The 17,704-nt window shown below is 40.5% G+C and overlaps 1 protein-coding gene across 1 annotated transcript in view; it reads right to left on the bottom strand.

The window, feature by feature from the left end:
• LOC119900261 (tensin-3-like) overlaps nt 1-17,704 on the bottom strand; it is a 50,703-nt gene that overhangs the window by 21,261 nt on the left and 11,738 nt on the right. Inside the window, 6 exon segments of the mRNA XM_038715057.1 lie at nt 1,931-1,999; nt 2,080-2,179; nt 3,467-3,570; nt 3,573-3,596; nt 10,571-11,515; nt 15,564-15,668. Coding sequence (XP_038570985.1) covers nt 1,931-1,999; nt 2,080-2,179; nt 3,467-3,570; nt 3,573-3,596; nt 10,571-11,515; nt 15,564-15,668 — 1,347 coding nt within the window.

The following is a 17,704-nucleotide window of genomic DNA, read 5'->3' as shown; positions in this document are numbered from 1 at the left end:
AGGGTTAATCATGGCCGACTGAGTGCACCACTGTTGTTTTGGAGCTGTCTGCTGCTGCCAACAGTAATCACTCCTCTCATTACAGTAGCCTCAGGTCAAATAATTACTCTAAACATGAAATGCAAAATAATGGGGAATCTGACTGTTCTGTTCCGACGTGGCAAATTGCTTCCCAGACTATCGTCTGCTTTTAACGTGGGAAACAGGAAACACTTGTCTGCTCCCAAAAACGTCAGTGAGCTACAAATATTCTATGTCCTTTGTTAATTCTTCTGTCCATCCAGCAGAGGAAAAGAATCAGGTGTTTTTCTGTAAACAAGCAATAATTACTCTTTCATCAGCTCCTTGTCCATCCTGCCACCCCTCTGTTGTGACAGGCATGTTTACAATAAGTAGGCAGTCCTGCACTTTCAAAGAATGAACTTCAAAATCCCATCATAAATGTATAATTCTGTGGCTTTGTTATTAAAATGCTATGGCCACAATATTTTCCAATTAGTTGCAGTAGAGGGGAAACTATGTATGGTGGGTGCAGCTCACAAAGGTGAGCTGAAATAAAGAGATTTCATATTAACATTTTTGCTGTTAAATTTAAAGTTAATTTGATTAAAAACATGCTTGACTTGATAAACATCATAAACATTTTTAAAAATACCCCTTAAATAACAGACTTGAGCTGCTTCCTCATCTTTATAGATTGGCCAAGGTGTTAACCGCAGGCCATACCCACAAACAGACACCTAAATGACAGCATAATTTAATTAAGTTTGTCAATGCCCAAGTTCAGGCTAAAATGTTGGCTAAAACTACTTTGTTAAGGTTTGGGATATAGGTCGCAGTCATGGAAAAAAGAAGTCAATGTCAGTGACAGAGCATCACGCATCGCCCAACCATCCACTTTGACTTTTTCCATAATACTTTTTTCAGCACCATAACAACTTCATTTTACTTACAGTAAGTAGTTTTAAGCATTTAAAAAACAACCAATGTTGTGAATAAAATGTAGAAGATTGCACGTTTTCTACGATAATATGGATCCAGAGTGTGATAGTACAGCACATTATGTTGTATTAGTTGACAAACAATCAATGAAAAAGTGTTTGCAATATTGTGCACACAGATGGACAATGGTATTTCAGGTTATTTAAAGTATTTAATTCTGCATATATTGATTAATGAGTTTTTAAAGATTTATAGATATAGGATTGTAATCCATTATAATAGACATAAATCTGCACCTTTCATAAAATATGACTTGCACTGTCATTTCATCTGTTGTCTTTGCTTCCTCAGCGGGAAAAGCACAAATAATTTGTAACTACGACAGGAACATGGCAGCCACTTGGATCAGATATGACACTGAGAGACGCTTGTGGTTTTTGACACTACAGTAAATTCCTTCTGCAGCTGTGTGGTACATATCTCCTCAGGCAGGATGTCCCAGCAACAAAAGACCCTCCCCTCTCCTCCTGTCCCCTCCCAGAACAGGACGTGAGTGGACATCCTGCCAGCAGTGGTCTCTTCCTCTGTTACCGTCAACTATTATTAGTAGACAGCCCGTATCAGCTGTCATGAATGGGCCTGAAATGATATCCCAGTCCATTTTACCAACTCCTCCAACCACTTTTTACCTCAAACCTAAAAATAATAAACACAAAAGTCCAGAAACAAGCCATCTGTCTGCGTCTAGCCAGACAAGACTTACCAAAAACAGAGTCGGGCCCACATCTCCAGCCAATAGCAACACAGTACAGGCCAGGTGTGTATATGTGCGTGTGTTTTTTGTATTTTAAGCCAAGAGGACATTCCAGCTGGCTTTTCAACCCTGTCTGGCAGCATTCAGAAGTGTTTGGGTTTAAAGATTAGTGCTTTTGCCAGTCACACAGACACATACATGCATATGATCCTGCACACTCTTGGGAAAGCGTACCTTGTGTCCAGCTGTGTTGGTCCCACTGCCGGGCAGCCCTAAGCTGGGAAGACTCTGAGAAATGTTTCACTGTGAAGAGAAAGAAGATGCTGATAAGATCAAAAAATTCAGACACATCGAGTAGTGTCCATTTTGAAATGATCTCTTACCGTAAGGTGTTGGAGGAGACACTGGAAAGGCCGGGGTAGGGGGGACGCTATCGGTGTGTCCCCGGTAGTCTACACTGTTGGTTTTGTAGAGATGCTCATGCTTTAAAAAAGAAGAACAGAATAAAGAAGTAAGAAATAAAGGAAAAAGAACAAGGCTTATGGGATAACAAGCCCCCCCACACACACACATACACGCTCTCTAGTCTTGTGATCTGTGTGTGGCTACAGCCTGTGTTTTGGTGTAAACAGTCGGGCCATTCATGCCACCCAGCCATAAGAATGAGAGCAAGAGCAGAAACCTCAACCTCTTTAAAAAAAGAAAAGAGACACTCAGAGAGATCCTTCAACTAATTTTAAACTCTGTGTTATCTTTTTCTTTAATATAATTTTTTGACACACAAATTTAATTTAAAGTCTGTGAGAGTTGTGTCATTTAACTCAGAGTAATGTGATTTAATCTGAAGGGGGCTGTTGTCAAGGCCACATAAACTGAGTCTCACACGAGCAAGTCCTTGCAGTATCAAACTAGGGTCAAGACAGTGAGAGCAAATGGGAGTCCGAATCTAGACTGACGTTAAACACGCTCAAGAAAAAGTCAAAAGCGATTTGAAACACAATAAAAATAGGAAACAATGTCAAATAAGATATTGCATTACTTTTGTAATTGTGATTACAATTCAATATAATATTCTTGCTCAATGTTCACATAAAACTACACTAAAATGAGGATGCTTGGTTGTTACATGGCAGAGAAACATAATCACTTCACTTAACATTCAAATCTACCAATACAGACGTAGAAATTAATCTAATCTAATTCTCAGCAAGAAAACAAATATTCCCAATGTATAAAATTCCCCTTTCCTTCTGCTTGCTGGTCTTTTTGTTTTTTTAGATTCTCAGTATTTGGTGGGGCAACATTCTAGCTTCTCCTTCAGCTCTGTTTTTCCTGAGGGAAATATCTGACTCTCTAGCTGCTAAATGCTCTAACTGCTGTCTGCTGTTTGCTGCTGGGTAGGTAGTGTGTAGTGAGTTTCTAGAGCTTTGTTACTGAAAACAAAAACAGATGCTGTGAGAGCAGTCGGAGTGAACCAAAACAGTAAAGTTTTGGGCCAGACAGATAAACAACGAGCTGAAAGTCACTATAAAGCTCCGTAAAGCCGATCCAGGTGATTATTCTCTGTAGGTTCATCACTACAAGCAACTCCTTTCATATTGTCACATTATTTTTTCATTGTCACTTGATATATAACACATACATAAAATATTAGTTATAGGTGCTTTATATTAAATGGCTTTTTGTAGTTATAGCCTATTATGTGTGAAGTTTGACTACCAGCAGTCAAAGTGGCCGTCAGGAGAGTTGAACAGGGGAAACTGTGTTTACCTGAGATGGTGAGATTGAGGGACTGTACACTGGAGAGCCTCTGAAACTCTGAGCACCAGCCGCTCTCCATCCTGGACTATGGAGACCAGCATAGTCTGTCACTCACTGACCTGCTTCTGTTGCCTCCATCCTGATCAGGAGCAGAGAGATTAGGAGAGGGGTGAGGGAGGGGAGGGCAAGAGTGCGGGAGGCAGAAAAGGAGAGCCAGACGGTCAGACAGATTACGATCTGAAATATAATCAAACCAATGAATCAAACTCAGCCATGCCTGAAATTAAATATCCATAAACAGTTACAAAACAAACACAACCTTTAATTTTATTGACACTTTGTCATGACCAGATGCCAACATGGCAATAAAAGGTGATGACAGTGGTGCATGTTTAGTGTGTTTGTCTCTGACAAAAGTGTTGATTAGTATTTTTTGTCAGCAGAGTGTAGCTCCTATCATCACAGCAGAGACTGTGTGACCAAGCTTCACTTCCCAGTGACCAGATGGTGGAACATCATGGCGGTTTGTCGGAAAAACATGTCATTCAAAAATCAGTTGTTATCTTTTCAGCCTTTTTTTTTTAGTTTGACATCCACATTTTAGTTTTATCTAATTGGTTTTGAAAAATACTCATAGAATCAACAAATTGATAGAAAAGTGTTAGGGCTCTATCGGCTTATTTTAACATAATCTCACTTTTGGACTATATGGCGCCCGATAAATAACAATAAATACCACTAGTAAGAACAGACATGTTTATCTTTTAACTATAAAATATAGCTTGTTCACAATTAATTCATAACCAAATGTAAGGAACCCTTGTTTAAAAATGTTTGGTTACGTTACTGTTTTTGTAAAATTGAATCTCGGCTGATATGTTAGCAGATTTGTTTCAGCTTCAAATATCCAGAATGCAGTTTTACAAAGTAGTATGTAAGTTAAAGCACTGAAATTATATAATTATATTTACAAAGGGGTACAAAAATGTATTGGCCAAGAGAAACCTAATATCTTCTTGTGCTAACTTCTTTTGTCATAGCTGCCACACCAATATATGGCAAAAAGCTTTAGTCAATTTTGTAAGAGTCATTTAACACTAAATCTACTATATCATTATACTATATCATTAATTGCCACTACAGTTGTTTGGCTTTTTCCCCATAGACAACCAAGTAATGCTGTCCTCTAGACCAAAATCTGTCTAAAAATCTGTGATATTGTACCCTATGCCCCAAAAGTGCAACGCCGCCTTTGCTCTCATTTTTCACTCTCTCTGCCACATAATGTCAGCAACCAGTTCAAGCAGGCTCAGTTCTTAATATTTGTCTTGGCTGTCAGTGAAGGTGGAGACTGAGGGGGAGGAAAGTTTTCCACTTCAAATTGTGCTTTCTGGTGGTTTCAATGCGTTTTTGAATATGTGAGAGAGCTAAAATCGGGTGGTCTGTGGGAAACTCTTGTGGGACCCCTACAACACAGGGAACCAGCCAAATGTGTCAGTAGGCTACTTTTTGGTAATTTATTTGTACCATAAGTGAACTGTCATCAGGGAAGAAATGTTGAACAACTAATAAAACTCTCTACAGTGAAGCAAAAACGTGGTAAAGCTTATCAGTCAACCTGCTATGTTTCCTGATTCTGTCACCTTTACCTAATTGATTTGCCCCATACCTCTCTTTTCCCGTTTTTTGACTACTACACTGATGTAACCACTGACTGATACAACAGCAACAGCAGCAGTGCTAATCACGACACTTGACAACGGTCACCAACACCTGTCATCATCCAATCACAGCTCACCCTCACACGCCTTAATATATGTTAAGTAACATTAAATGCAGCTACTGTGGAAATTGACAAAATAGCGGGATGTGAAGCCTCGTAGTGTATCACACTGTCAAACTTGACTCCATCTTGTGAAGAACGAAAGCTGAGATGATCACAGTGAATGTTTTAGGACCAAAGACGAGCAGGCCACTTTTTTTCCCTTATTTCATTGTGACAAAGTTGGCAACACTACCTTTACCAGTCGACAGTCAACATGCTAGCAGATTAGCTTGCTAGCAGGAGTGCTATATCTCAGCGACTTAGGTTGGTCATGGTGAGACCCTTGACTTGCAGATTGTAGCGGTTGTGTTGCTCTTGGAGTGAGCCAGGTTGGGTGACTTGTCACAATTGTTTTCTGACTGAAGACGTAATAGTTTGGCAATGCTGGGTCTGACTTTGGATTGATATTTATACACAGGAAACTAAAATACTAATGAGAAACTAAAGTTATAAACACCTTTTTGTTCTTTTACTCAGCTAAAAATATTTTAAGAAATTGTCTAATTTTACTCTTCGAAGACTAGAAACACCCCAACAACACACAGAAACCAAAGTCTGATGTGTGTGTCATGATAGAAATTCACCATGTATGGGACCACACTCAATTGTGCATATCAACTATAAACAGCAATTTGGAATATTGTGAGCTCAGCTTTCACTGTGATCATCCTTCTTCTCAAAATCACATGAAAGGCCAAGCTAGTGCAACTGAAACTAATCCTGTTACTCTGCTGCACCAGAAGGCCTGCTGAGGATTCTTCCACTTAGGTTTTTCACAGTGTGGAGTATCAAGCGATACCAACTACATTTGTTGTGTACTTTTCCCTTTTTAAGACTGAAACTCCATGGTTATGAGATGGAGATGATGTAAACACACTGGAGAGCAAAGTGTTGTGTCAAACTTCAAACGCATTCCTGATCGCTTACAAATTCCTGCCACAAAACATCACCTTGAGAAAAACAGGTTACAAACACACACACTCACACACACACACATACACACAGTGTAAGCAGTGAAATATTAATGTTACTGGTTCAAATATGTCCTTGGGAGATATCAGTCCCCTGACCAACACGCTGACCTGCAATATACAAACACATACTCCTTTTCCTGTGCTTAGAGTCCATGATCAGGAGAAGAACCACAAGACCTCTGTTGATGGTGTACAAAAATGCAGGGTCAGAGGTCAGAAGCTGCGTGGCACATGGCCGTGGCTCAACGATAACCACAGCAGAGAACCTGTCTGACACGATTCCAGGCCGTCCTCATCAGCTCTCGCCTGTCGGGAGCTCCAATATGAACCATCGGGCCACTCTAAGGTTAGCTTTGATGGAACAGCTGCTCTACATGTAAAGAGCTGGGGCTTGATGACATCACTCGAACACCTATGACCTACAGTCCTCGAACAGAAAATGAATCAGGGATGGAGGTCACAGCAGAAATGTGCGTCTTCCTCCTGGTCGCGTCCCAGTGGATACGAGAGTAAATCTGTCATATGTGCCGCCAGGATGAGAAAAAACAGTGAAGAAGAGCTGACGTTTGGAAAACAGGCATCGTCGATGGGACATGTTCAGGTTCCAGTTGGCAATAATTGGATGAATGCATTTTGTTTGGCAAGTCACAAGTGAGTCTAAAGTGTGGACAATGATGTCCCAAATCAAGTCCCAAAACCTAACTTTGTTTTGAGTTTTGAGTGCTAACAGAAACCATCTAGCAGCTAGCCACATGTGCAGGCAAAGTTATGCATAACTTTATGCCTTACTATAATTTAAACTGTTGAGTTATATAGACATTCACTCCCTGTACAGTTGCTGCCTGGTCCAAAGTCACCAGATTCATGACGAAGTACGAGTCTAATGTCAGTCTTCAGTAAAATGCACTGTATTTACCAAGCTAGCACTTTAAGCAAAAAGGCTTCACAAAGAACATAAGTAAGACTAAAACAGATATAATTTGAAACTCATTTATGGACAAAAATTAGCTTTTCAAACTCAACTTCCATCGATCCACTCCACAACCAAAAACAATCCTTTATTCTTCCACTACTTAACAGTCATTACAGTAGATCCCAAGTGCTCAATAGGAGGTCTGCGGTCGTATTCTGGGCTGAAATACGAATAAATCTGGACGCAGAACAAAATTCCAATACAACCTGACCCAGACCGCTTATCAGTGAATCATTGCTATCACTTCATACACTCATCTGTCAGCTGCTAGTAGCTGCAGTTAGCAAGCTCAATGTTGGAGGTAGGAGAGCAAGTTAAATGAACTTAAACGACATGTTCAAAACTGGCTGAACTAAAAAAAAAAGAAATGTTGACTGATAAAACCGTGTGTTAAGCATGAGTATGTATGTGCGTGAGACCCATGTCCTCATTTGCAATGATACAGTGGCCATTGTGAAGAGTAGTAAAACGCCACCACAACACCAAAAACTCCCAGAGCACAGATGTACGAACCACGAAACCTAACCAGCTGAAACTGAAGGTACTAGCAGAATAATTGTAAAATCAATCACATGTCAGGAGTGAGCAAAAGAATCAAACATTTTTACCATGAATATAGCCTCAAACTCATACCACAGCAAACTCACTAATTAGTGTCTCTCATCATACCCGATATTAATATGGCTTTTTGTTACAACTGGCAGTGAAACAGTTGTAACAAATAAAAAAAAAATAATAATAAAATATATATATATATGAATTGCATCCAATTATATTGTAGCCTGTATGAGATCAGATATCTGAATGTTATAAACCAATTACAAGATACCTGAATCCCTAAATCCCATAAGCAGGTGTGTTAACGACAGTGTTAGGACAGGTTATCTTAAGAGGCACTGTTAATGTGTAATAGTAAACTGTGACCTGCTAGTCCGCTGACCTACTGATAGTCTTCAACCTTTATCACAACTGTTGTTCATGTTAGGGTCATGATCTAGACAGACTGCAGACAGGCAGGCCTGTATCTTTTTGAAAGTCACCATTACAAATTGATGTGTGAACAGGCATCTGTTGCATGCATCTCTGAACTGATAACTCTCTGATAACTTGGCCAGGAGGTTCATTTCCTGAGCTATATGAAATTTATAGTCCTGTCTACTTCCTGTGAGACGTTTGACGCAGGACACACATTATTTCTTGGCTGCAAATGTTTCACTTTATTTTACGCTTAAAATGGATTTGTGTTACAGTACTGATTGGGGGCATTCCCACATAGCATCATCAGATATGGGACAGTCAAATTTACACAAATCTATTATCCAAATGTGAGTATTTTTTTGGCAAATGGGGCCCATGCACAGGTGGGGCCTTCTTGTGTATTAATCTGCCCCGAGGCACAGACACCAGCTGTGGCTTCTGAGGGACTTGAATTTTTTTCCCCATACCAGATCCCAAATAGTAAAACTTTGCTTTTAAAACTTCCTATTCTTAATCAGGATTTGAACTATTCTATTATTGTTTAATCAGAAGTTACAGAGTAGATTCTATATTTTAGTTTGATAAAGCTTTGAGCTCTTTCCTGTTATGAGCTGATGAGAAAGTTTTTGCATTATTACTAATATCAGTGTTTCACAGTTTCCAACATCCCTGACTGAATCTTTGCTGATAAGAAGTAACTAATTTAATCCCATTCAGCTGTTGGCAAAGCTGTAGGCTCTGTAATTACGTCAGTGGATTATGTTTTGATGGCATTAGGCATTAGGCATCCTGAGTTTCACTGTGGTGAGACGTCAGATTGGTCTGTCTTGCACATACATTTCTTATGTAACCTTTTCCTGAAGCTCTGTTTATTTCCATTTAAATTAAGACAGCTTGTAAACACATCATTGTGTGGAGAGCAGAGGTCCTGATTTCACACTGCTTACATTGCAGGGATGCCCACTACCTGTTTAAAAAAATGCTTCCACCCTTTCAGCAAACACTATCCACACTAACAAACACACCTTCTGTAACAAATGCAGATGTATTCCCCTCTCTCAGGTGGAGATTTCCACAATCAGGCAGTGCTTTGATTCTTCAGTCTGGGTTATAAATGCTTCTCTGTATGTGCAGGTTGAACTGAGCTCTACAATATAATATATAAAGTCCAGCCGACAAGCTTCATCTGCCCACCAGCTTGTTGGCACACATATTTTCTTTTTCGTGTGGCATTTCAGACAGTTTTTATTTAACAGTGGACAGTTTTGTGTAGAATTGTATGAAGGCACTGTGCAATTATAATTAAACAAGTTAAAGGGTCAGTGTACCCAAAATACATAAATGTTTAGTCATAGCAGCATTTAGCAATGTAGATGTTGGCTTTAAGTACTGAGGTTTTGTAATATCAGCCTCTTAAACATCTGCTGCCACCCTTGGTCAATGGAATGTTGTTTGTGGTGCTCTCAGCCCAGAGAAATTCCATTTGAACAACACTAAAGGCCCTATTCAAGTAAGCTCAATGACAAGTGCCAGAGCTCCAGTAATCCAATGTCTCCAGCATAAACCGGAGGAATAACGGACCTGTCTGATGTGTGCATGTCATTTGCATGTAATTAAATCAAGGCAAACACAGTGGACAGCCATGCGTAATGACATAGCATTTCATATACTATAAAGCAGCTGTAAACTCATATTAATTTATAGATCAATGCAGACTGACTTCGTCCCTGCTTTAATCACATTAAACATTACTTTGTGATGCCGATATAAATGCAGCTATTGGGGAGTATTAAATTAAAATAGTTTCTTCACATTTGAGTGATTCCAAAAACATGTGGACACATTACAACCAAAACACGAACAACTGGCTTTGCGCTGCCACACTTGACACAATCTCCCGCCTGTTTACGCTTTTCTTCCCACTCCGTGCACTGTGCATTCTGCATTGGACACCAAAATACCACACAGATGAGCAACGAGAGTTTCAAGGTCAGGAAAATACCAAACGATTGGAGCACTGTTTGCACTGGTCATTGTCCACGGCCAAGCTAGCATCTCAATGAGTCTGTACTTAGGCACAGAAGGGCTTTGAGTTAAATGCTCACAGTGTTGTGCTAACATGCTGATATTTAGCAGATTTACTATGTTCACCATCTTAGTTTAGCATGTGAGAATGCTAGCATTTGCTAATCAGCACTAATCACAAAGCATAGCTGAGGCTGATGGGAATGACATAGGTATATATGCTAATAACATGGCTGAAACATTAAAAGCAATGTGTCATTTACTCTTGAAGGTGTTTTACTTTCCACTTCCACAAAAGTAATTTTTACTCTATGGTGTGATGCTTCTTTACGTCTTACCTAACTGGTGGGTATTTCCCTTGTGGCTGAGGCCGTTGGTGTGAAGGGAGGCACAGCGGGACAGGGGGGTACAGCGGGTTGGAACCGGAACAAAGGTGGGGTCCAAATCTAAAATCAGCTGGTTCAGCTGCTCTATAGATTCGTCAATGTCTGTGTTTAATGCCTCCAGCTCCTCTTCCTGGCAAGACAAATTGTGCGTAGCGCTGACAGACTGTATGTTGTGTGTGACATCTGTGTTTTGTGTGACGCTGTGTGTGGAGTCCTCGTCCGCCAGCCCTCTCTGCACTGCCTCCCTGCTGCTGATTCCTCGAGATGGTGTGTCAGGAGCAACCAGAGGTGGCGGCCTCTTTTTTCTCAACCAGCTCAACCTCTCTTCCCTGTCAACTTCACAGTAGGTATTAGTCACAACATCAACCATCTGCTGCCGAACCCAGGAGTGTGTGGAGTACTCAGTTTGAGTTACAGGCAGGTTCTCGGAGGAGAGGGGGTACATTCTGCTTGAACTTGGCAAGTCTAAAGCAGGAGCTGCTTTACCATCTACTTCATCCTCGTCATCTAATATATCAGTTTCCCTCTCGCTTGACGACGCCTCTCCATTGGTAGTGTTTCCCAATCCAGACTCATCTCCAGTCATCTCCCCCTCCCCTCCACTGGCAGCAAACTCAGTCATGGCCTCCAGAAGAGGCTGAGCAATCTCAAAATCCACTCCAGAGACTAGCTTCCCTGCCTGGGAGCACGTGTCCTGTGCAGCCTCTCTCCTCTGTCTGGCTCCGGTTTGCCCCTGAGAGGCAACAGACAGGCCTGAATCACTGCTGGCAGATGGAGCTCGGTCACTGCAGCTGGGGCTGATGGTGGCCAGGGGGAATGAAGATCCTTCCTCACTACTCCTCTTCCTCACTCTGGCACACAAACTATCAGTTCCAGGGTCCAGGATATGAGGTGGAACTGTGAAGACAAAATCACTGTGGTCAGAATAAAGTTTATTTGTTGACAGAAGAGAGAAAACAGATGCAAATGTGACCTATTTGAAGCAAGTGTATATTTGGTGTCAGAAGTGAGGGGGACATGATGACAAACAAACTACTAAGTAAATGCTACTTCATATTTATGTTTCCACCTTTCTGCATTATCTTTTACTGACATTCAGTTTTTGTCTTTTTAGAAGAACATAATAATTAAACATTTTCAAACAAATAATGTTTGATAATAATGTTAATAATAATGTTTTTTTTCCTTTATTGATGAACTTGTTAATCATTTGGTCTACGAAATAATAATAAATCCATCACAGAGCCCAATGTAACATATATATATTTTTTAAAGTTTTAGTCGGACTAATAGGCCAAAACCCAAAGATATTTAATTTGCAATCAAGAAAACCTGTTAATATTCAGATGTCTTTAAAGATTCTTCTTCATCTAGGTCATAGTTAGTGGTGGGATAGTTATTTCACAATAGCTAATATTCACATATAAGAAGCTGGAACCAGATACAGTTTTTGATAATGTAATGTAATTGATCTAATAACAGCTCTAATATGGTTTAAAAGTTTTCCCCAAAAAGTGTGCTGGAGTTCCATGTGTATGTATGTAGCCTTAAAGGTAAAGCTCAGGCCAAATGTTTCACAAATTATCATCCTATTTTCTCTAATCTGGATTGAGGCAGCTGCACAGAGGATGCTGCTCAGAAATATTTTAGTGAGTAAATCAAAATTAAACTCTAAAATTTGAACTAAACTGAAGAGGTTCGTGGCGCATATGGTTCCATACCTGCACCACTACTGTATATGATTCACTATGACACACACACAAACGCACCACCTGTTGAACCACAGCCATCACTCCAGACACACTCCATGTAGATAACACAGAGCCTCTTTGTGTGTGCTGGCAGATGCATATGTGTGTACGTGTGTCACGCAAAGGATGTGTCTGTCACAGACGTCTACCTGAGGTCAGATAGAGCTGATTGCACACACATGCACACAAACATATTTTATTATACTTTAACTGTCTGTAGCAAGTTGGAAATATACTAGAACTGAAACAGTTAATGTATTTATCACTTTATTCAATCAGTGATTGTGTTTTGATAAATGATTAATTGTTTAAGTCGTTTTTTTTTTCAAACACAAATGCCAGCTGTTCTCTTCTTGTGCTGCTTTTTTTGTCATTTATAATTGTACATTAAATATTTTGGGGTTTTGGACAAAAAGACCAAACAAATAATCGTTTGATGGAAATAATTGTCAGTTATACCCGTAAAATATACTAGATTATATCTAAAACAGCAAGTTCAGTTCTGATAAAGGTTGTTACAGAGATAAGACTGCCTAGTACAGTGACTGCTACAATACATACAGTACATACCAGAGCAGTAGGAGCACAGCCTCTTAAGTCCAGAGAGGCAATAAAACTCAAATACCAGACATGCATGGTAAAATCTCACAGCTGGTCTATAAGGTCTCTCACACACACACAGATGCAGAGTACTACATTCACACACTGATAAACACACCATATAACTTCACAATACTTCAAGAACTTCATCACTTCAATAAAAAGACACACGCTACCATTCCCAACAAGCATCAAAAAGCAGCTTACTTCACCGGCAACCAGGAGTAAACTTTCACTGTTCCCGCTGAAGACTAGAAACAGGATGGAAATGCTTGCGGAAGCCTCCCTTCGGAGTCAGAGAAAGAGCAACAGATGACAAGCTGGAGGGAAAGAAGGACGAGGACAGAATAAAAAGGATGAGGGGACAGAAAAAGGGGGCTTAAAAGATTCAGACCAAGCTTAGTTGAAGTCTCCCTTCCCTCCTCTGCTGTCGTCCTCTCTTGTCTCTCAGGCTGCCACAGGAAGACAAGCGAAGAACATTCTTTCTCTTAAGGTGCTAACAGCCCCCCCGTGTGTCCCCCCCACCCCTCTTCCTCCCCCCTCTCATGTCACTCCTGCACTCCTTCCACGCCTGCTCCGTCCCTGCACTATGAATCCCCGCCTTCTCCGTCACTACAAAATTAGCCTTGCCTTGCCTCCTCCCTCCCCCCTGTCCTCCCCCTGCATCCTGTCCTGGCTGACACAGGTAGGTAATGTGGAGAGTGTGCGCTCATGCATTTTTATGTCTAAGGGGAAAGCAGTAGGAGGAAAATGAAGATGGATCATTCACTAGACTGCATGCAAGCACACACACACACACACACATGGAAGAGTTTGTGCACACATGATGCACTATTAAGTAAAAAAACACAAAGCACAAGGACCTCGATCTGGCCAAATATGGTGAAGGGAATGTAAACATGGGGGCGGGCTCTGGAGAGACTTGTGTGCAGAGGGGGGATGGGGACATATTGGACAAATTGCAACCTGCAACTTGAACCTGAAAGCAACACGCACCACTAGAATACGGGAGACAGAAGAGTAGATAAAGGGAAAGAGAAGAAAGGGAGATGGTAAAAGAAGATGGGGAGATGGAGGGAGATGGAGGGAGCGGGAGGGAGGGGAGGGGTGTGAGTGAGCTGAGAGGGTAAAGTAGAACCACCTGTGGTTGAAAACAACATTCTTGCAACTAGCGGCATTGCTAACTGGCTGGCATCCTCATTATGCTCATGGGTGTGTGATGGCGGTTAAACGTAATGGCCATGTGTGTTCGCATTCATGTGAGCGTTTACATGCCACTTTTCAGCATTTCTCTCCCAACGCTCGTCTATCTAAATTACATGGCTGGTGGAGCAGATTTAGCAATGGCATAAAACAGCTGGAACTGAAACCGCAACCGCCAGTTTAAGTGATTGTTTCAGCTGTCTGGATGTGTGTTTTTGTGTTTGTGTTTTTCTGTGTGTGAACAGTTATTCTAACTAAATGGAAACTCTTTGGAAAACAGCCACCTCCAAATACACAGGTCTCGTCTGTCTGCTGTCTGGATGATTGTTGTTACACCCATTTCCAGGAACGTGAAAGAGGCCTCTGTGACCACAACAGTTGTAAGCTGTCACAGTGATGACCAGACAATTACCCACAGCACTGACCACATAGAAGGCTGGAGTCCAAACAGAAAGTCTAAGACTGGATCTGCACCCACAATGGGATATAACCTCTGAAGAGCAGCCAGAGAGGCATATTTCTGGCCACGTGGGGGCAGAAAACCTCCACTACAAACAAAAAATAAATAAAAAGACGCATCATCTTTTAAAGTTGTTATGGCTGACATGATGGCAAACTTCCACATCCAGCAGTCACAACATAATCATTAATATGGAGTCATGTTTCTGCCCCCCTGATGAATTAAAGTCCAATATTCACTTTCTTTTAGCTTTGGTTCAGTCTCCACCAACTCCTGAAAAAAATCTAGCTCTTTGCTACTCCTTTTTCTTCACCAGCTAGTCTCTAACTGTGCCCATCTGCTGCTGGGCACGTAGCGTACAGCAGGTTAATCAGTGCTTGTTTATTCAAAACAGCTGCCTTTTACAGCTGGCAACACTGAGAATGAACTATAAAGGCCTGTAAATGTGCTATAAAACCAAAAACATGAGCTAAAAGAAGGTAAAAAAATCTTTAGGATTGAAGTTACATTGCAATATTTTAGATCATATTCTAATATTCATTAATTCTTCTGTCCATACGAAGTGCGCACATAAAGTCATCTAGTTATCACAGTTTACTAACATTCTCAATATTAATTAAAATCTTTAAATTCCCTCCATAAAAGTCAACCCCTCAGAACTTCTCTTAGAAAAGAACATTTGGAAAGTTGAACCTCTTCTCATGTGTTATGGCCATGGACACAGAAAGGTTATGTTAGAGCAGAGCAGACAAGTTTATTTAGTGCCCACAATGTGCTGTGTCTTCAAATACATTGTTTCCCTGTTGAAACCTGTCTAATAATTAAGTCACACCACAGGAATTCAAAACAATGGGGAAAAGAAAGTGAAAGAAAAAGAAACAGAATTGGGAAAGTGGGGAATTCCTGAAAAAAAAGTTGAAATGCACCTTACCTGTATCAAGCGAAGACGTGCCTTGAAATGAATCTCGTCTAACCAAAGGTTCCAAGGTGTCATAGTCCACCATAACACAGCGTCCGTTGTTCCAAAGCTCTCTGCCTGTACATGGAAATGACAAACAGACCAGCAGACAAAGAGGCAGCACTGGTCAGGAGTCAGTTAAACAACACTAAGACACACACACACACACACACACACACACACACACACACACACACACACACAGCCTACTACGAATGCACAATAACACAAGCTGATTTCAGATCTCATTCAAAAATTGATTTAAGTTACTAGTGTGGGCTTTAACGTGGGTTTTGCTTCCACATGTAGTTGACCGTCAGTGTCTGTGTGTGTGTGTGTGTGTGTGTGTGTGTGTGGTTTTCCCCGCCTGTCTGTACAGTATCTGCAATCTGAATTCCTGTCAGATGTGTGTGTGTGATAATCCTTCATATTACTTCCTGTTGAGAGGCAAGGAGTGTGATTGTGCATGCTGAGGACCAGTTTGGCTGTTACACCCTCCTTCTGGTGTCCAACACTGCCCCCACCTGGGTGACTGTTTGTTGAACTTGATGAATATGTTTTTCATTCAGGAGTAGTGTGTGTGTGTGTGTGTGTGTGTTCGCACGTAGGTGTACTGCTTCAGACTGAGTCATTTCTGTGTCTTCTGCTTGAATTAGGAGACACAATGAAGCTTGGTGCGCTCTTCGTTCATCATCATCATTTGTAGCCCAAATAATGTCTGTGTGCATGAGTGTTTATTGAGCATGTGTGAGTATGTACAGTTCTGGGACTCCAGGTGTTTGTATGCATCAGTTAGAGCCGTGGTTCTTAAAGTGGGGGTCATGGTATCACAAGATAGATTTTAGGGGCCGCGAGATGATTAACAGAACAGGAAAGCAAAAATGTAAAAAAAAAAAAAAATCCAATTTTCGAAAAGTTATTTTTTTAAAACAAGGATGTATAATTCTCCTGTTGAACTGGTGATGAGGGGCCTCTAGTAGACATTTCTTTGTTTTAAGCGGCCCCAATCCAAAAACGCTGGAAACCACACAGTTTCATAGGATTTTTTTTTTTTTAAGGTAAATGTAGATTTCAGGTTACTGTGCTTTAAAGTTTCAGGTCACCTAAATTATAAAAAAAGACGTATTGGTTTATCTCTAATGGAAATGCAAATAGTTTTGATTCTGTATGATGAAATATTGAGATATCAGGGTCCCAGTTACTCCGGATAATCGAAAGACTTCACAGTGAATTGTTCATTGGAACTAATTTCCAACAAGATAGTCACTATGAAAACTTTTGTACAAGTCATTGTAAACATTTAAAGCTCCTAGATGCTGAAATGTAATTATAGCAGTTTCTGAAGTTTTTGTTGGTAAAAAAAATGAAATAATCCTGATGTGCATGTGCAATCTGTGTGTTTCTTCATCTCAGGATCCCTGGGTTGGATCCATAGAGGTGGAGGGGTTTGGTGGTACCACAGATGGTTCTTAATAAAAACCTATTCAAACCTTCTGCACAAAGCCCAGTAGCTTTAGGGACAATTCATCACATTTTATGTAGATCAGTGTTGATAATATGCAGTGAAATGAAGCAATAAATTCCTCAGTTCTTTTATTTAGCCTACAGAGAAAGTGGAGTTCACCAAGTAGCTCTTCCTGCATCCAGCATTGTCATTTGACATGACAGTGATGCAGTTGGTAGCAAAGAAGAACTGCACGCAACTTAAGCATGAATTTTTAGCTTATGCCTCGAGGTCGCCAGAGGCATGCTCTAGATGCCGCTCTCTTCGCTTGTACATTACCATTACCATCAACCTCAGCTGTCCTTTGTGAAACTGTTAGCATGCAAACACGCTAAACTATGAAAGCCCTAAGAGGCCATGCATTCATACATTTTATTTACTCCGTTTTCCCGTGATAATGAGTATTTAATTTGTTTTCTCAAGATGTCGAGTTATTTATGTTATTACCTTGAAATAACAAATGTTCTATTCCCGGAGTAATGAAATAATTAATTTGACATCTGGAGAAAACAATAATGGATTAAAAATGATAGACCGGCAATAAAGCTATAGCCTTGCTAACGATCTTCTTATGACGCACACTAATGTGTATATTATCTGTATCTGCAAG

Source organism: Micropterus salmoides, unplaced genomic scaffold (genome assembly GCF_014851395.1).
Source record: "Micropterus salmoides isolate LMB-PRFRI ecotype aquatic unplaced genomic scaffold, ASM1485139v1 Ms_hic_scaffold_13, whole genome shotgun sequence".
Lineage (NCBI taxonomy): Eukaryota > Metazoa > Chordata > Actinopteri > Centrarchiformes > Centrarchidae > Micropterus > Micropterus salmoides.
Note: the sequence above shows the minus strand (reverse complement) of the source record. Positions and strands in the feature narration are given on the sequence as shown.